The sequence below is a fragment of the Salvia miltiorrhiza genome, chromosome 1, assembly GCF_028751815.1.
Source record: "Salvia miltiorrhiza cultivar Shanhuang (shh) chromosome 1, IMPLAD_Smil_shh, whole genome shotgun sequence".
Lineage (NCBI taxonomy): Eukaryota > Viridiplantae > Streptophyta > Magnoliopsida > Lamiales > Lamiaceae > Salvia > Salvia miltiorrhiza.
Window position 1 is genome coordinate 48,633,383 of NC_080387.1, and position 20,082 is coordinate 48,653,464.

Sequence of the window (20,082 nt, forward strand, 5' to 3'; positions counted from 1 at the left end):
TCCAACCCCATTGCTGCGCCCCCCCACTTTAGTACCCAAGTAGTTGCACGGAAATGATCCGATCTTGCATGTGAGAAGCGATGCCCATCTCCGCTCAACTGCCTCATCCACTCCCACTGTCAAAAGACAGCTTTTGTCGAAATTTACAGCTAGACCCGAGACGAATTGGAAGAGAATCAGGAGTTTCTTCACACTCTCCATATTCCTATCATCTGCCTCCAACAAGAAGATAGTATCGTCTGCGTACTGAAGATGTGAAATGGGCACTTTATCCTTGCCAATCTTCGCCGGAACCAGGAACTGCCTCTCCGCTGCTCTTTCAATGAACTCGTTGAGGCCTTCCGCCACAATAAGGAAAAGGAAAGGTGACAACGGGTCACCCTGTCTCAAACCTCTCTCCATTTTGAAGTCTCCCGTCGATGACCCGTTCACCAATACACTTGCCGTTCCAGATTCCAGACACCCTTTAATCCACTTCCTCCAAACTCCGTCAAAGTTAAGTCGATCGAGAAGCATATCCAGGAAATCCCATTGCACAGAGTCGTATGCTTTTGCGAAGTCAATCTTGAAGAAAATCCGGCCCACTCTCTTCTTTTTTGCCTCAAAAATAGCTTCATTCAGGATAACCACCCCATCTAGGATGAAACGACCCTTGACAAACGCACTTTGATTATCGGAAATGATCGACCCCATAACCCTCTTCAATCTCTCAGCCAGGATTTTAGCCACAATTTTGAACAAACTGGTGATAAGAGAAATTGGGCGAAAATCATCGAGCGACCCAGCCCCTTCTTTCTTCGGAATCAGAACAATAAAAGAGGCATTACCACCTTTCGGAATTTTCCCGTTTTCGTGAAATTCCTTCAACACCTGGAGTAAGTCCTCTTTAACCATGTGCCACGCCGCTCTCCAGAATGTGAAGTTAAATCCATCGGGTCCCGGACTCTTGTCTCCACAACAGCTCCAAACTGCTTCTTTAATCTCGTCCAGATCAAAATCCCTGATTAGCCACTGCCTCTCGTCAGTTGAAATTTTCCTCCTCATGAAGTCCAGGGGAAAATCAGGCATCAGTCGTTCTTTCCTTTTGAAAAAAGCTTCAAAATGATTTCTCACTCTTGCTTTAACCTCTTCCGGTTTAGATATCCACGAGTTTTCAAAGAGCATTCCGCCAATTTCGTTTTTAACCCGTCTCCCACGAATTGCCCTATGAAAAAAACCCGAATTAGTGTCTCCCTCTTTGAGCCATTTGATTTTGGCTTTCTGTTGCAGCATCATCTGTTTATTCTTGAATTGAAGGGAGAGCATGGCTTGAATCTCATTTCTCCTGATCACCTCTGATTCTTCAAGACCTCTCTGTTCGTCCATCTTATCCTTATCCTGAAGTTCCTTCTGAAGTTCTTGGATTTTGTGGTCAATCTCACCGAAAGAAGTCCGATTCCACACCTTCAAGGCCTCTTTGAGTTTCTTTAGTTTCTCCTTAACCTCAAAAAAGCTCCATCCCCCCACATTAGTCCCCGTCCAAACCTGCTTTACCATATCCTCGAACTCCGAATGATTCACCCATGCATTGAGGAACCGAAAAGGTCTTGGTCCCCAATCCTCCGATCTTGTAGTGAGAATAATCGGACAGTGATCCGAAATTGAACGTTGAAGTCCTCGTGCCGACGTCCCTTCCCACGCAGCCAGCCAATTCTCATTAACGAGAAAGCGATCAATCTTACTCTTGCACTTTCCATTTGGTTTGTACCAAGTAAACTTCCGGCCATGAGTTTTAATTTCCTCCAAATCGTTCTCCCGGATAAATTCTTCAAAACTTCTTGCATCAGTTGCTCCAAACGCCTCCCCACTGCCCACACGTTCATCCCTCCTCCTAACTGAGTTAAAGTCTCCCATGATACAGACACTCCTATCCGTATTTTGTTCCACAATTGAGCTTAAGGCATCCCACAAGATCCGTTTATCCCCTGATCCGACTGGTGCGTACACGTTGATGATGCAACATAAGATATCACCCTCCTTGTACCTACCATTCACCACCACCGCCCCCGGTAAATCCCACGTACTAGAGGCTTCGAAAACCTCCCTATTCCACAAGCAAACAATTCCTCCAGCCCTTCCCTCCGAATTCCTAATCGCTCTGTCTGTATAATTAGACCCCCACCAAGATTTACAGAACAAATCCCTGAACACCTCCATCTTTGTCTCCTGTAAGCAACAAAAATCGATCTTCTGCCCTTTCACCAAATCAGTAACATCTCTCTGCTTCGCAACACTCCCCAAGCCCCGAATGTTATAAGATAACAAATTCATTAAACATTCCTCAAAATACTCCCAGCATTTTCGCAAGAAAGAAAATTACCTTGCACCTCAATCTGTCGAGCAACATCTTCGTCTGTAATTCGACTTGAAAGCCCGATCTTCTTTCCAAAATCCCATATCTGCTGACCTGAAATTTGCTCTCCACCTGTCGTCTCCTGGCCTTCTTCGTTCTCCCCCTCTCTTTCCTGCTCTGCCACTTCCTCCCCCCTTCCATCAATTGGCTCTAAATCTGAAATGAAGTGTTTCCATTTCTCTTTCTCCCTGGCTCTATTCTTTTTCTTTTCTCTCACTTTTTTTCCTTTTGAATTTCGGTCCTCAAACCTTTTGCTTTGCTTTGAACGACTTCCTTCGTCGGAGCTGAAAATCGGAAGCTCGTTCACTTCGATCCTTTGCCCTTCCTCTTTCCACTCCTTGTCCTCGACAATATTTTTAGCACCTTGACATTCGCTGTACACAACTGAATCAGCTTCTTCCCTTTCCGGAATATCGCTTATATTCTCTCCTTGCGCTTGGTTCGACATTAAGGTATGACCTCCCTCACAAACGCTTCTTCGTAGCCCATCAAGAGAAACACCAGTAAAGCCACCAGTTGGGCTTTTTTCCTGTACATTCTGAAAGTCGGCACAATTCTGTTCCTCAAAGATCTGATGTGGGCTTTGAAAAGCGTGGCAGTCCATCTGCCCATCCTTAACGAATGACTGAGTCTCACCTTCGGCCCCAACCAAATTCAAAAGCAATTTCGAGCCTCCCTCCACCGCCCCCTCATAATTAGTTTCCTCAACAAACGTGTCTGCAACGGTTTGGATCGAAGGTGACGAAACGTTGATTTCTTGTAGAACCGAAACGTCACCATCCCTTTCACCGCTCTCGTTCCGATCTCCGATGGTTGCAGCTGCCGGATCCATGGACTCCTCCCCGCTCGTCCATCCCGAATCCGACCCCGAATCCTCGAGCTCCGACTCACCGATCATAGAAGAGAAAGGGTTCTCATGAATTTCCTCAATGCGGAACGTGAACCTTGCTCCATTAATACAACACTCCGTCACTTGATCAATGGATCTAAGGCCCGTGGAGATTTGAATCAAAGCAACATCCAATTTTTCTTTTTCTTTCGTCTTCTCATGCATCTTCAACACCCGACCGAACTTTGCAGTTGCCAACTCAAAGAAACGAGGATTCCATGCATGTAGTGGAATACCGGCCCACCTCGTCCACACAACTCGTTGTTGAAACACATCCACAACGTTCCATTTCCTCTTCCATTGAAACCAGAAGTCACTCCATTCATCCATCTCCGTTAAAACTTTTTCTGTTGGCGCGTCGCAGACACTCCGAATCAACACCAAATTTCCTCCCATCGTCGTCACTTTCAGTTTCCCAGCACTTTCACTATTGATTTCTTCATTAATCTCTTCCCATAGGAACTCATCTTTGATGAAACCCGTGAAGGCTCCCTCTAGCCATCGTGTTTCCTCATCCGAAGATTTGAATTGAATCAAATCTGAAGGTCCTGACTCCCCTTCTTTGGATCCAGTGAGTACCTCCTTAAAAGAAACCCCCATCATCCTTTTTGCGGCATGCACAAGCTTTGTCTTTTCCGACTTTCTACCTACGTCTGATTTGATTCCCTTCCCTTTACTTCCTTGGCCCTTCACTTCTCTCTCGAATCTCGGTTTGAACACCCTAATTTTATAGCTCCCAATCCACAACTTATTCAGCTGCTCCAGCAAACCGTTCCTATCTTCAACGTCTTCGAAGCGAACAAAACCGAAAGGCTTCCCTTTTTTGTCTCTTTTTCTTGGACAAAAGATGTCTGTCGGTTCTCGCACAGAACCGAACTTTCTCCTCAAAAAATCAAAGCTACATTCTTCTGGAATGTTGTTGAAAAAGAATGTAACTCTTTGTGCTTCATTCTCGTCTCTTTCTTTCCACAGTTTCGAAAACTTTTGATTCTTTTGGTTCAGCTGATTCTTCACCATCCCATCGGCTCCGGTCTTCACCGCCCCTCGTCTCCTCACTTCTCTCCAGACCTCCTCTCTCATCTCTTAAATTGGGACTATTCTGCCATTAACAATCAGTCCTCTCACTCCACTCAACTCCAGCAACAACCAATCAGTTGAACACAATCAAGGTAATTTGCTATCTCAAGCATTCAATTCAGTTCGCAACCAAATTTAGCATAATCACATTTCATCTACCTCAAATAGCCATAAGATGCTTTATAACAGAAGGATATAAATGCTTCACATTCATGCACTCTAGAATAGCAAGTTATAAGAACTTCACCCCAATCCTTACCAACTAGAACTTTAAATGGAATTGAGAGAGTTAAACTTAGCTTTAGGGAGAATGTCCGACTGTTTTAGAGATTCAGATAGCCAACGAAGACATATTAGCACAATGTTCACCCAAATCGATCATCTTCATCATCCTTGCAGATTGCAATTTTACAGGAGCTCTGATGGCAACTCACATATGATTCCCGCCGGAGTCAACGCCTCTCCTCTCTAACAAGCATCCATTGCACGCTCGCAGCTACCGGCCGGCCAATCCGAGGACGATCTAGCTGTGATTTCTTCCAAATCAGTGGTTCCCGGAAGAAATCCCAATCTACAAAATCTTGCTACCCAAATCAGATCTTGCCGGATCTGCGTCTGTGATCGAGAGCAAGAACTAAATCTCAGTAGATCCACCTCTACTTGGATGAAGACTGCGATCGGAGCAGCAGCGACGAGGCGATGATGGAGATTTAGGAATCAGGCACTTTCCTCCGCAGGGATGGAGGCTGATTTACACATTAGACGATGCTATTCCGTTTTCCTTACCGTATTTTTATTTATTTATTTATGTACTCCCTTCGTCCCTAAAAATTAGTATAACCCAAAAAAGATAACACAGGTTTTAAGAAAAAAATATAATAACCGTGTTTGAATGGATATTGAGTCTCACACATTTTTGTAAATAATGAGAGGAAAAGTTTATGAGGTCATTTTCAAATAAGGAAATGTCATAATTTTCATGAACGTACCGATATAATAATAAGGTCACAATTTTAAGGGACGGATGAAAGTTATACAAAAGATATATTCTATTAAAATGGTGAATATATATTTAAACAAAAAAATATATAATTAAGTAGGAGATCTAAAACTTGGGGGTAGTGTAAAATTCCTAGTTTGTGCTAATCAAGGAGGCAATTCCTTAAATCTGGCCCCCAGTTTATGCTAATCACATGCTTGTGATTTCATAATTACCTTGGAATGATGGTTAAGTTTAATCTTTGGCTGTCACTTTGAATTTTGATACACAGAGAGTGAGTAATAGCTTTATGTGAGTTTGAAGGGGTGAGGCCAAATATCTTGACTTTTTGAATAACGTACAAAATGTGTGATTTTGTTAATTTTGGATAGAAAAATCACTGTTGAGTCACATGGAACATTGAAGATCAATTAAGATCTTCAGTTGGAAAAGACTTCTTCTTAACCTATACGGGTCATCAATATTATATGAAGTATTTTTTAGTCCAATTAAATCAAGAAAATACAAGCTCTTTCTTAAAATGAATAAATAAATACAAGCTGTTTGCACAGAAGGGATAATAAATTAAGATTTGATAAAATATTGATTTGGTTTGAACAATGAATTTAGAAGCATGCTGCAATTGCATGGGCTTTTTGGTGTGAGGAGAGGCAGCTTCTGAGGTTGCCAAAATTCCACTGCGGTAGGTATCTAATTACCAAACACAAGTTGGATTTTAATATTTATTTATTTATTTGATTTTACATAGGCAACTTAACTTTCATTTTATTTAATTAAGTTCATAAATTCTTTATAATGTTTCTCTTAGTTGGGGGAGGAGAGTATTGCATTTAATTCGAGAACTCTTTTAATTATTTATATCTATAAGGGGAACTCACCGTCTCAATAGTCTACAAACTTTATTTCTATAATAATGTTATACAGCCAAGTAGCTGAACTTTTGCAAGAGGTTCAATTATGTCTTTGAAATTATTATTATTATTATTATTATTATTATTATTATTATTATTATTATTATTATTATTATTATTCGTGTGTATTCATTTAGGCTCGTATTCAGTTACTTGAAATTAAATTGGCTCAAAAGTTTCGAGATTAATTTTGTCATAGGGGAAGACCATTACCATGACTTACTATAAGACAATACTAATCTTATGTGACACAGTTTCAAGATTAAGTACTGATCTAGTCCACTTATGACTCAACCAAACAACATATTACTATAAGACTATGTCATATTTAATCCACCAAACTAAACGCCCTCAATAGATTTAATAATAAGTTTATCAGCCTAATAGAGCTAGATGAAAGTTTTAAGGGTTCAGTTATAACAATCCAAAGTTTCATTTCGTAGAATGTCACGATTTTGACATCAGATCGAGAATTTGATGTTAGAAAGGTGAATCAATTGGGGTGGAATATACAACAAATCAAGTGGAAACTAAATTCATTTTGTAATTGTACTCTTCCATTTCAATCAATTTAATTACACACGTTTATTATATATCGCGAGAATTTGTGATAAAATATGTTAAAATCGATATATCAAACAAGATTATGATGAGATAGTAATTAATGAGAGATGAATAGATGGTTTAGTTTTAAAATTGAACTATACTTGTGAATAATGGATCGATGGTTTAGATTTTGGAGTGGGATAAATACCTTTGGAATGTTTGGAGTTTGGAGTGGGATAAAACGAACAAGGGTGATTCTATTCGCAACCCCCATTTTACTCTATATAGCCCCTCGGCCCCCTCACATAAATTAATATAATATAATAATTATGAATTTACAATGTTACCCTATAATTTATATAGCCTCAAATTAAATATAATTCATTTATAATCAAATTAAAATCTAATTTTTGTATAGCTCCAAACTATATTTAACTTCAGTAATTACTAATTACAAGTTTTACTCTACAACAAAGAATTTTTTGGGTTGAGCAGTGCTGGTAACCACTCCAGTTTATGAGTGATATACCTCAATGAAAGCACTGAGCCGTGTCTACAATATTGTATTTGTGCCTAGCACCAGACTTGTAGCGTTCTTTGCAGATGAAGTAAGTGAATATCTTGTGTGGATACATCAACTAAAATTGGGTTACATCGTTAACACAAAGAAAATGGCAGAATATATAATGTTTGTTGATAAGAGCCAATCAAAGTTGTAAACTGTATTAGTATCATATACGAAAACGAAACTAGTCGTTTTAATTTTAATGATATCATTTACCAAAGCAGCATGTCAGAATTATTTGCGACCTTCCACCTTCTTTTGTTCTTTAGCGGGTTTCTCTTTTTCATGTCTGCTCTTTGCTGTCATATAAGAGCCAAACGTTTGAAATCCTTCCTTTTGATCTATCTTCTCTTGTTCTTGCAGCCTCGTATATCTTTTATGAGCTTTCTGTTTCTCAATTTCCTCTCTTTCACGCCCTGAAAATTCTGTCGTTTTCTCTAAATTAGAATCACGTGCTTTCAAGTTCTTTGAGAACAGAAGGAAAGGCGGTGGTGGTGGGTCGAAGCGACGGTGGCCTTCACCGGAATAGAAGGAGGCGACTATGATAGATTTAGGAAGAAGGAGATGAGGGGTTTTCAGTTGATTGGGGGCTACACGAATTTAATTTATCAGAATTTTTTTTTATTCTATATTATAGGATAAAATAGTAAATTTATAATTATTTTTTATTATTATTTTATGTAAGAGGCTATAGGTATTAAAATTGGAGCTGTGAATAGAATTACCCAACGAACAAATCTATTTGTATGGTTAAAACGTCAGGCCCATGAAAGGGGAATTCTACCTTTGGGCTTTTAAGTTTTAACCAACTTTTATGCATCTCACATGGGCTCAATTCAAATACTCATATTTTTTTATTTCTTTTCATTTTTGGTATATATGAAATTGTTCTAATTAGGGATGGCAATCGGGTACGACGGGTACGGATAGTGACTATCTATACTCATACCCACGAACTAAATGGATAGTGGTTTTTAATCACAAAACTATCCATGGATATCAAATGGTATCAAAACCCGTTACCCGCGGATACCCGCTACCCATCGGGTATCTGCGAACCCGCTATCTGATGGGTATTCGTCACTCGCTATCCGTCGAATACCCACTATCGGCCGGATATCCACAAAACAAAATTTAAATATAAATTTACAACAAATTTAGTAGAAAAAAATTCAACACAAATAACATAGTTCAAATCCACAAAGAACAATGTTTAAATTCAAATTCATCAACTAAAATATAAAATTCAACAAAATTCTATAATTGCTCAACAAAATTCGAATTTAAATTAGACTATTAGAGTTTGGGCCTTAGTTCAATTTCTGTCTGGGCCTATTTTAAGATATAATATGCTAGCTCACAATCTCAAAATATATATTCAAAGCCTATATTTTATGAATTTTTTTGTGGATATTTGACGGGTAATTGATGGATAATTGGCGGGTATTTTTTGTGGGTAAATGAGTTTCGCGGGTATGGATAGTAAGTATCCAAACCCATACCCACGAACTAAATGGATAGTAAATTACAACCACGAAACTATCCGTAGATATCAAATGGTACCCAAACCCATCCTAATAGGTTCGGGTTTTCGCGAATATCCGTTACCCGTGGGTAGATTGCCAGTAAAGTGCTTACTGAATCATGTTGATCTAGAAATTACAAATTTGAAAATAAATATAATAATTCGTATAAATTTTAAACAAGTCAAATATGACAACTTAGATCTCCAACCAAATATTTGTTAAGCACTACGAAACGCTATATAATGTTTATTTATTTACCATCTGATCATCTAATGAAATGTTTATTTTTTCTTATGTTAGTTATTTATATTTTGTGTATGAGCTGCAGCAAGTGTGTTGAAATAAAAGTATTAATGGAATAATATGTTATTTCTTAGAATAGTAATTTAAAAAACGTATGACTAGCTATTAATATCCATCAATATAATACTATTAATAACCTAGCATTATGGCAAAATATAAAGTCAAATTTGGATACAGATACTCCCAAACTATTTCACACACTCCATCCAAAAACATTTGTGCTTCACATTTGTTAAGGTTTTATCTAACCAAATATCATCCACTGCTGTCAAACGAGTGAACTTACAACATATCAAACAGCTACTAAATCAATGCTTAAACGCAAAAGATTGAATACAAGTGAACATATGCTAAAATCTGCATCATCGGTAAGAAGCAATTATCTCTGTTTCCACTTCTCCTTACTCAGATTTGATCAACACTAAGCACAACTTTCCCAATTTCAAAGTCTCATTCAAGTAAAAAGTCATCGATTCACCAGCAATGCATAGATTGAAGAGTAAGGGTCAGAATATGCAGCCTGCCTTACTCCTCCATCTACCTGAACAAGTACATGTGCTTCAACGATCGCTTCTGCATCAACCCAACCCAAAGTGGCAACCCACACCAGCAATCTCTGAATCTAGGCGCCTCGTCTCATCCGTTTGATTCTCTCTAAGGCACCTAGATGACCATCATTCTCTTTGTTTTCTGTATCAGTTGCTTCTTTACCTTTCTCGTCCGCTTCATCTCTCTTCCGCACCAATCCTCCAAATACTGCATCAGGAACTTCTTTCTGTGCTATCTCGACCTTCTCCTCATCTTCTGACTCACTTTCTTCTGGAAGCTCAATATCCTCCTGATTTGCCGTCGTCTCTCCATTCTGCTGCAAACCAGCACTCACGAATCCTAGTCGTCTACCAGCATCTTTAGTGTTGGTTTCATTGGTAGTGGGCAGTAATTGCCTCTCAAGTGCAGCCATTTCATCATCGGCCACACCTGCTTTCTTGAGAACATCCTTAGCTTCGTCGAGGGTCTGCATCTGGTCCTTTTGCATCAAATACTCCGGTAGGATAAAATGCGTCTGCAGATAGAGAACAGTTTAGGAGGGACGTTTCTGGAAAAGAAAAACAGAGAAGCATGCAAACTGTCTGTAACACTGATATTTACCTGGCTATAACTAGCTGAAACACTTCTTTTGATTCGGAGCATCTCCCGGAATGTATCCTCATTTCCATGCTGCACTTCAAATTCATGCCACTTGTTCCAGAAATCAGGATCAGATCTTGGGTCAGCAAACTGCGATGCATGCTTGTATAATGCACGACCACGATCAATTTCACCAAGGTTCTTCTCAAGTTCAGCATATCTTAAACACATGACCTTTACATCCTTGTCTGGCAGTCGTGATTCAATAGCTTGCTCATAAATCTCCCTAGTTTTTGGCAAACCAAATATATCAGCTGCCCTGGCAATGTATATTTCATACATGCCCAATTTCTCATTAGGTGGGACGGCTTTTGTAGCCTGATCATACACCCGCATTGCTCTTTTAGCCAGACCATAGTCTTCCTCCAACTTAGCATATTGAAGATACAGAGGTTTCACAGATTCTGCAGGAGCCTAATCAAGGGAGAAATGATTTAATCAATCACCATTGCTGAAGGTATTAAAATACAGCTATGCAAGAGAATGCAAGCTTGGGCATTTACACAAAGAAAGATGCTGTTCAACGATTAACACAGGCTCCTATATATGAATAAAAGACCATGCAAAGAGTCATCATGTTTGCAACAAATAGTACCATAAGCCAAGGATGACTATGATTGACAAATCAATAATAATAACAGTATGGCCAAGGTCTATAGAATGAAGTAAAAGGAGTCCCCAGTAACTCAAAGGAAAATGCTGCAAAAACTTCTATGCTTCATCAACACAGAATGGCCTCAAAATCTCTCTGCCACAATTAGTTACATTTAGAGAAAGGAACTGATTATATTCTGAATTTTTATGCCATTTAAGAGCTCATACATGCCACATAAATCTTTTCAGAGCTTATAAGATATTAGTAATCACTAAGTTGTAATTACAATGACTAAATTTCCAAAGTAAAATCTTCCCTTTTTTAGCCCAAAAAAGTTGGGGTAACCTTTTAAATTTGTGAAAGAGCTCATAAGTTTCTACCATCATATTCTAGAAGCAGATAAGAAATGGTCACCGAAGACTGAAGAAACTTATAAGCTAAACAAGTTATGAGTGACACCATGTAAATCTTTATTTAGGGTTGCAAAGCAGCAGTTCTTCAAAACAATTATGGTCCACAAAAACAGAAGTAAGAAGAAAATATTCATTTAAAACACACACAAAACAGAGACACACATACAAAATGTAAAGAAAAAACCGGAAGAGTTAGCACATAAGAGATTAACATACCTCTTCAACTGCCTTCTCAAAGATCTCTCGAGCTCGTTCCAGCTTTGATTTTCCATATCTCTCAACAAATTTGGAAAGATATGTGACCCAAATATCTTTCACATGCGGATACTTAAATATTTTTACACCTCTCTCATAAACTTTAAATGAGTCTTCAAAGTACTTATGTTCCTGTACAATGAACAAGAGAGTTATTTCTCAGTCTAGTCAAATTGGAGAAAAAAGTGAGGAGCAGATGATTAGTACTTACTTCTAGAAGCATTGCATAGTTTATGATAATCTGGGGAGTAGCTATTCTCAGATCCAATATTCTCTCATAAACTGCACGAGTCGACTCCAAGGTACCCAAGCTTTCCTCCAAATCCACATAAAATGTCCAAAGCTTGAGGGATTTATGCACCTTCATTTGCACCGGTTCGTTTCCATCAGCAGCCACTATAAAAGGTAAACGCAATAAGCATCCAAGTCCAATCATACCAATTGATTATGGAAAAAGTGTAAGAACTGCAGCTTAGTTTGCCCCAAAAAAAACCATGCACATTGCAAAGAAAAACAATTAAAATTAATATTTATGAACTCTCATACTCATAATCCATAAAACCACTTTTTCCATACTTATGTAGAACGTTTATTGTACCTCTCCTCTTGACCTCGGCGGATGGCTCTGCAGTAGCACGTCGCATCAGTTCTAGTGCACCCTTTAAATTTTTGTGTCTGAGCTCCATCTCTGCCCATTCGCACCAAATGCTTGCTAGATGGTCTACAGCCTTATAATTAACCTGCACAGCCTTATCAAAAATCACCCGGGCATTTGAAACATCTTTATGAGTCTCATACAACTTAGAAAATGCAACCCACAGAGTATGTGGTTTTCCCACAGCCTTCATGGGATCCACGGTCCTCACTGCTTCTGTGTAAGTCAAAATTTGTTTTGTAGGGTTCCCTTCAAAAAGCTTAACTCTCCGATGCCACTGCTCCACATTGTGAGGGTTCTGCCTCAAAAGAACACTGTTAGCTAACTCTGGCCTCCTGTCCATCAGATGCTCAAACCTAGCCAACCGCAAATCCACATCCTTGTCATCCTTCAACCAAAAACAGCCAATCCTCTTCCTCAACTTCTCAATATCCAACCTATCATCCTCCTCTTCCTCCTCCTCTCTGTCATCCTCATTCCCATCTTCATCACTGTCATCCATAGTTTCCAATTTGATTGACAACATACTGTCCTCAAATTGCGAATATGCATCAAATATAACACTGAAATCCCTCACTGTAATTACTGTGGTCATCCCCTCCTCAAAGATATCCCTGGCCTTCTCAAGAAGGCCCCTTCTAATATAATAATCTGCCAAAGATGTCCAAAGTCTCCCCACCTCATCTGTGAACTTCCTAATCCCTCCTCTAATTATCGCATCTACATTCAATCCCGATATCTCACTGGCGTGCTGAGTCAACAAATCACACAGTTCCAACCACAGTCTATGTTTCGTCTTCCCCTTTATAGAGTAAAACTGGTCGTCGTTCAAAACCCCCGCTAACCTCTCTGCAGCCTCCTGCCACAACTCCGAATTAATTAAGAACTCAATAAAATCCTCAATATGACTCGGATCATACTTCAAGTACCTCCTATACACCCTTAACGAAGTCTCTATCGGCACACCCTTCTGCGACACGAAGACCAGATAACACTCCCAAATTCGGTCGTGCTGAGTAACCGGCAGCGCGCACAATGCACGGTCAAATGAGCGCCGCGTCCGAGTAATCAACTTCTGATGCGTCAAAGACTGCAAAAACATGATCCAAATGCGCGGCATCTTGTGCATCGTCGCGAGCGCCCGCTCGAAAGTGTTGTTCAGCGTCTGATACTGCGAGTGAGTAATCGGTAAATTCCTCACAATCTCGAGGCGCTCGCGGAGATAGGCGTGCCACAGCTTGTAGCTTCCGGGCAAGGCTTTAAGAGCTCGCTCGTAGATAATGGCGCGCTTCTTGAACGGCGCGTCACTCCGCGCGATTAGATATCGCCACCACAATTTGAGATTGTTAGGGTTTCGGAGCACCTCTTCTTCATAGAGGTAGTCCTCTTCGGTGGGATAGAGCTCCTGAGAAATCGACATGCTGAAATTATGAGAGTGGAGGAATGTAAGAATTGGGGGATTTTGCTAGGGTTTGCCAAGAATTGGTACTGCAAAACCCATATAAGAATTTTACTCCAAATGGTACTGCAAAGTGCAAAACCAGTCCCAAAAGGATTCTTTCTGAACTTAATTAATTTATGTAATGTCGGATTATTTGTTGTGTCTTGGGCTGTTGATAATTATACAGTTTATACTTACACACACACACACACGTTATACTCCCTCCGTCCCATGAAGCATGACCCAATTCTTTTCAGCACAAAAATTAAAAAATTGATATTTTATATGTTAAGTGTGATAGGTGAAAATGTGAATAAATAGTAATTTTTTTGCCATTTTTAGAAATAGGTCAAATTTCGTGGGACAAACCAAAAAGAAATTGGGTCATGCTTCGTGGGACGGAGGGAGTACATAATTTATAATTTAATCTAATGAGTAATAATATAATAATATAATAATAATAAATTATGATTTAATCTAATAAGTCTCTCTAAAAAAAGGTTTAATCTAATAAGTATTAATTATTTATTTATTTTTAATTACAAGAGGTATCTAATTTATAATTAAATAAGCAACTCAGACGCAAAGATGGGAAAATAAGAAAATAACTTCACGCAGGTCGAACCACTACCCACATAAATTGAAAAATTATCTGCACGCATGCGGAACCACTACCCACAGAAAGGTGAGAAACCATCACCTTTGTGTGGAAAAATAAGAAAATAATTTTACGTAGGCGGAACCACGAAGGTGAAACCACTACCCACACAAATAGAAAAATTATCCGCACGCAGGTGAAACCACTACCCACACAAAGATGATAAATCAATATCCACACGAACGTGGATCCACTACCTACACAAAGGGAAAAACTACTTGCATAAAGGCGGAACCACTACCACTACCCACACAAATGGGGGTCCACTACCCTCATAAAGGGAAAAACTATCCGCACGCAGGCGGAACCACAACTCACACAAATGTGGGAAAACTACTCGTACGCAGGTAGGATTGAACCCAAGAAAACTATTCTCACGCAGACGGAACCACTACCCACACAAAGGTGAAAAAACTACACTCACGCAGGCAAAATTGAACCCAATATCTCTAATAAATAAGAGTTTTTGAGTATTTCAACTTTGGCACTTCAACTATACCTCATATGCAATATTAACTAAGGAGAAGTAACAAATAACCCCCTATCATACAACCCCTAACACATTTACCTCACTATCTTATAATTGTGGATGATTAGCTCCTTAACATTTCATAAATAGTGCAAAATCTCTCATGTTCCTGACGGACACTTAACATCGTTAATTTTTTTTTTCTTATTTCTTATTTCTTATTTCACTATAATATTTGTTAAGCAAAATACACTCCTACAAATATTTCTATGCAACCTTAATTAATAATTAACAACTATCATTAAATATAAATTCACATTTTTTTGGAACAATCAACGAATACCCAAAGATTAAAATATGCTCATGCAATTGCTTCTATTTATTTCTCCAAGAAGCTTGATCCATTGATTATGATATCCAAGTAGTATGATTGAGAAAAATACGTGAAAGCTTATGAGCACCAAATTTTACATATTTTAATATTTGCATACTCATTGATTGTTTCTAAAAAATGTGAATTTATATTTAATGATAGTTGTTAAATACTAATTAAGGTTGAGATTTGCATAGAAATATTTGTAGCAATGTATTTTGCTTAACAAATATTATAGTGAAATAAGAAATAAAGAAAATTTAAAAATATTTGACGGTGTTAAGTGTCTGTCAGAAACATGAGGGATTTTGGACTCTTTATTAGATGTTGAGGGGCTAATAGCTCACAATTAAGAGATAGGGAGGTAAGCGGGGTTGTATGATAGGGAGTTATTTATTACTTCTCCCTATTAACTAAAAGTTATTTAAAAGAATATATTATACAAATTTTTTTAATTGGTGCAGTTTAATTAGAAGCGGAGAATGATCATAATTTTTTAAAAAAGATAAGAAAGAATGAGAATTGAAGAAAAGTGAAATGATGTGATACGTAGCATATGATCTATTTTCTTATTACATATATATAGATTTTAGATCAAAGACGAATAAACTGTGATATCTTGGGACATTATCCCTAAAATTAATTTGTAATTTATGGATAATTATTCCTACTTTTCATCATAAAATTAGCACAAATACTCATGTGCAATCCATTACATCATGCAACTGATTTTCAGAATGACACTACTTCATTCGGGAAATGACACTTGAACATTTTTGAATGACACTACTTTATGTTGAAGTAGTGTCATTTAGAAACCAGTTGCACGGGAGAGTGTCTCTAAAATCAGATTTTATACTCGTATTTCATAATATTTCCTCCATCCATTAGTAATATTTCACTTATTATATTAATTCATAATATTTCCTTTGTCCATCAGGAATATCTCAATTATTATATTGGGACGTTGCATTAGTAATATTTCATACTTATCTCATATTTTTTTAATAAAAAATTAATTATTTAAAATATTATTATTGGTGGGCCCAACTCACTTTATACAGCAACTCATTTAAAATAATTTTTAAATATTTTTCACCAACTCACTCTATGCATTAACTATATTTTTTTTAATTATCATATCTAAAAATAATGGGACGAAACATGTCTTAATAATATAGAAACTTTGAGTAATAATCCTTTTTATTCATCCAAACTTTGAATAATATTCCTTTTATTTTGAATGAGTAAATATGCGATATATATAGAAAGATCTTATGTAATAGATTAACATTATCGTATTAATAATTGCAGACATAGAAAGGAATATTGACCAAGAGAAATCTTCACTCTTGATTAAAAACTTTTCAACTATGTAACCACGAGAACAATTCTTTTCCTTTTTAAATTAGTAGCAAAAACAAAGCTTTGTCGGCGGGTCCAGTCCGAGAAGGAGAAATGGATCGGATCCGGATAATATCCTTTACGTCATTAACATTTCCTCGTTTGGTAATGATACTAATCCTCACATAACTACAGTCGTAAGCTCATTAATTCAATACTGCAAATGCACACAATAGATGAGACGCTGTGTCTGTGTTAAAATAACTGCTCCTTAATAATTGGTATTTATCGCTCTTAACGATCGTCACCATCGTTTTCACTCTAATCGGCAGAATGTGAACAAATGTTTTCGAGATCCGAGTGAAAAACAACAGCATTCAACCACAACAACATTATAATAATTACTTCATTTACCAACTGATTTGATATTTCTTTAACGCTACTCGACCACCACCTCCATCTCTCTCTCTCTCTCTCTCTCACACACACCAGCTCACAAGTGTATTTAGAGATAAGAGAGCAGCCATTAGATTGAAAATTTTGATTGCATTTTGTGAGGATGGGCGCAACGTGTTGGCCTCGTGAGCCCGAGGTAAATCTCGATTCGCGGAAACTTCTGCAATGGCGTTATTAGTTTTCAGTTTTGGTTGGATTTCTGTGATTTAGATGCAACTGGAAATTTAAGTATCTGATTTCTGCGATTTAACTGCTTCTGCTTTGATGCTCAATTGAGAAGAGTGTGTGTGTGTTTGTGTATGAATAGGAAATTACAATGGTCGTAGTACTAATATAGAAAACCAGCTTTCAACAAGTATCACGCGGGCTCATATATGTATTAGCGCAAAAAATAGCACTGTAGTACCCTGGAAATAATCCTTAAGCTAAAATTGTGGTATCCTGTATTGTAACCGATGCTTGATCATTGGGTAGTGCCATACCTGAATAGGCTTAATCTAATCTAATTTTATCCTTTTTCATGTCATTGTATTTTAATGTGGAGCACATGTACTTTTTAGCTAGTTTGTTGGAATTATACTTCATAAAATGCTTCAAGTTCAATTTGGCGTCAACAAACCCGTAAGGCTTTGTCTGTTACTGTTTCAGTTGAATGCAATCAGAACAAAGGTTGCTGCAATGTCTGGAAGTGATGCCAACGAGGTCAGGATTGTCGTATCCCCATATAGGATTTGTCCACTGGGAGCTCATATTGACCATCAGGTATGAAATATGTCAAATTTAAAGTAATCCTAATTTATGAATCTTCACAGTTAACTTGTTGTTTGTGGACTGTACAAGCCTTGTGAAACCCTTCCTGATGAAATATGCGGATGAGTTTTTCACACACTAAGTTCTAACTTAATGTATGTTTTTCCTGAGCTTTTGATGTCTAGTATCCTGAGTTTCCTTAAAACACTTATGTTAGTTAGACGTCTTTATCTTTTACCTAATACTTCAAGCAATCAATGATGTATGCAATGTGCCATAGATCCCTGACTGTTAAGTAGTAATTGTTTTGTGTGCTAGTTGGCTTTGTTCTGTTTGTTAGTTGGGATCAAGGATTTTATAATTCCATTTCGATATGTACAAAATTAAGAACCCTGGCCATTGTTACAGGGTGGGACTGTTTCAGCGATGACAATCGACAAGGGTATAATTCTTGGATTTGTTCCGTCCAGTGATTGTCAGGTACCACTCTTTCTAAACAACTGAAATACCACATGAACTGGAACATGCCATTGAAAATCCAAACTGCTGAATATATCCTTACAATGTTTCTATTGGCTATCACATTTTTTTTATATCAAAATCTTACCATACTTTCGAAACAGGTGAAACATAATGAGCGTTTCTTCTCTACTGTTAGTACAAATTGTTGAGGAACACATTTTGTATTACAAGCTTCTTAAAACCTCGTGCATACATAACTTCCTTATATGCATTTATCACTTCCCAAATAGATACTTATACATCTTGGGACTCCTCTATAAATAATGTGATTTCTAGAGGCAAGCATATTTACTTTAAGAATTTTTATGAAGAATTTACTTCATTAGTTTTATTTGTGTTTAGGTTCGTCTACAATCTGGACAGTTCAAAGGTGAAGTTAAGTTCAGGTATATTATGAGTTTCTGTAAATACAACAACTAACTTTCCCTTTTTCTGATATATTATGATTTAATGAACACTCATCTCCCCTTCTCTCTCTCCCTCCCTCTGTGTTCATATGAAAACTAGTGATTCCTAATTCAAAGCTCCTAAACGTACATCCTTTCTATTATATCTATCTGATTCATCTAAATGAAAATTATATGAACATATCTAGAACATTTGTTTTAGATTACTGCTCTTAAACTTTTTGTCATGTCCTCATCGGTAGACCCATGTTTCATGATGTACCACTGGACGAGGAATTATGATGTTTTTGAATAAATCATTATGGTAATACCCAAACTTTTAGCCTTGCCTTATTCTTAAATTACTAATATTATGCCTAGCCTATTTCCAATGTAGCCTTTGCTAGATGCATGCATTTTATGCTTGAAGAACTAATAGCTGTAAAAAGTTGTTAAAGTTGATTTCTGTGAATTTAAAATTATTGGAACCTCAGAGATCAGAAATAGCGGTGCTGGTGGTTTTACATAAAAATCGATAACTTGCTAATTCCATATACATTAAGCTCATTCCTCTTTGCTTTCTTCTGCTGAGTAGAAATGTAAATGACTGGGGTACAAGCATTCAGGTGTACATGAATAAAGTTTCTGCGTATGGCTTTGGTTTCACAGGGTAGATGAAGAGCAACTGCCTGTAAATGCTTCCGAATTAAAAAATTCAGGCCGTGTGAAGGATTCTATTGCACAGGAGGAGTGTACCTGGGGAAATTATGCCAGAGGAGCAATATATGCATTACAGAAAAAAGGGAACCATCTAAAGCAGGTTTCTTGCATTCCTTTAATAAAACGTACTTTAATCTCGTAGACCAGATCAAATTGCTCAATTGGAAAAAGATATTTGAGCTCTACAAGAAACTGAGAAAGCAAATAGTACACTTGCTCTGAAACTAGGCTATATTACAGTCCTGTGTCAAACTTGCGCTGTTATATGCTCAATCATCATATAGCATTGCATAATGTGTCGTGCTTTATTGGTATTGCTATGATGATGGGATTTAAAAACGCATATCAGTGATGACATAAATGCTTGTAGATCTTTATAAATTCTTTTTTCTTCCATTCGGTGGATAACTCATACTGATGTATTTTTGTCATTACTTTAAAGCTATGAATTACTGTCCATATATCTGACAAACTTTATTGTTATCTTGCAGGGCATTGTCGGATTCATCCGTGGTGAGGAGGGGCTAGACAGTTCAGGGCTTAGCTCTTCAGCAGCTGTAGGTGTACATCTCTTCTTCTCCCATGCAAATTTATGTTATCTGCTGAGCTGATTGGTTTCTAGCTAGCAAAATAAATCACTCATACATA

The 20,082-nt window shown here is 37.7% G+C and overlaps 2 protein-coding genes across 2 annotated transcripts; one reads left to right on the forward strand and one right to left on the reverse strand.

Moving 5' to 3' along the window:
* Positions 1 to 9,414: 9,414 nt before the first annotated feature.
* On the reverse strand, positions 9,415 to 13,922 carry LOC130988667 (uncharacterized). The gene is made up of 5 exons (XM_057912577.1): positions 12,259 to 13,922; positions 11,872 to 12,056; positions 11,622 to 11,792; positions 10,359 to 10,811; positions 9,415 to 10,272 (listed from the first exon to the last, which is right to left on the reverse strand). The coding sequence occupies exons 1-5, from the start codon at positions 13,733 to 13,735 to the stop codon at positions 9,832 to 9,834; spliced, it is 2,727 nt and encodes a 908-aa protein (XP_057768560.1). The 5' UTR covers positions 13,736 to 13,922; the 3' UTR covers positions 9,415 to 9,831.
* Positions 13,923 to 16,813: 2,891 nt separating this feature from the next.
* Positions 16,814 to 20,075, forward strand: LOC130988676 (galacturonokinase). Its single transcript, XM_057912586.1, has 6 exons — positions 16,814 to 17,192; positions 17,705 to 17,818; positions 18,215 to 18,286; positions 18,671 to 18,714; positions 19,384 to 19,534; positions 19,926 to 20,075. Exons 1-6 carry the CDS (start codon positions 17,160 to 17,162, stop codon positions 20,043 to 20,045), a joined length of 534 nt encoding a protein of 177 aa, XP_057768569.1. The 5' UTR covers positions 16,814 to 17,159; the 3' UTR covers positions 20,046 to 20,075.
* The last annotated feature ends 7 nt before the right edge of the window (positions 20,076 to 20,082 follow it).

Coding starts and splice junctions, on each gene's coding strand:
- LOC130988667 (XM_057912577.1), bottom strand. CDS start 13,735: ATGTCGATTTCTCAGGAGCTCTATCCCACCGAAGAGGACTACCTCTAT. Junction 11,793..11,871: donor ACTATGCAATGCTTCTAGAA/GTAAGTACTAAT, acceptor TTCATTGTACAG/GAACATAAGTACTTTGAAGA. Junction 10,812..11,621: donor TTGAGAAGGCAGTTGAAGAG/GTATGTTAATCT, acceptor TCCCTTGATTAG/GCTCCTGCAGAATCTGTGAA.
- LOC130988676 (XM_057912586.1), top strand. CDS start 17,160: ATGGGCGCAACGTGTTGGCCTCGTGAGCCCGAG. Junction 17,193..17,704: donor GTTGGCCTCGTGAGCCCGAG/GTAAATCTCGAT, acceptor TTACTGTTTCAG/TTGAATGCAATCAGAACAAA. Junction 17,819..18,214: donor GAGCTCATATTGACCATCAG/GTATGAAATATG, acceptor CCATTGTTACAG/GGTGGGACTGTTTCAGCGAT.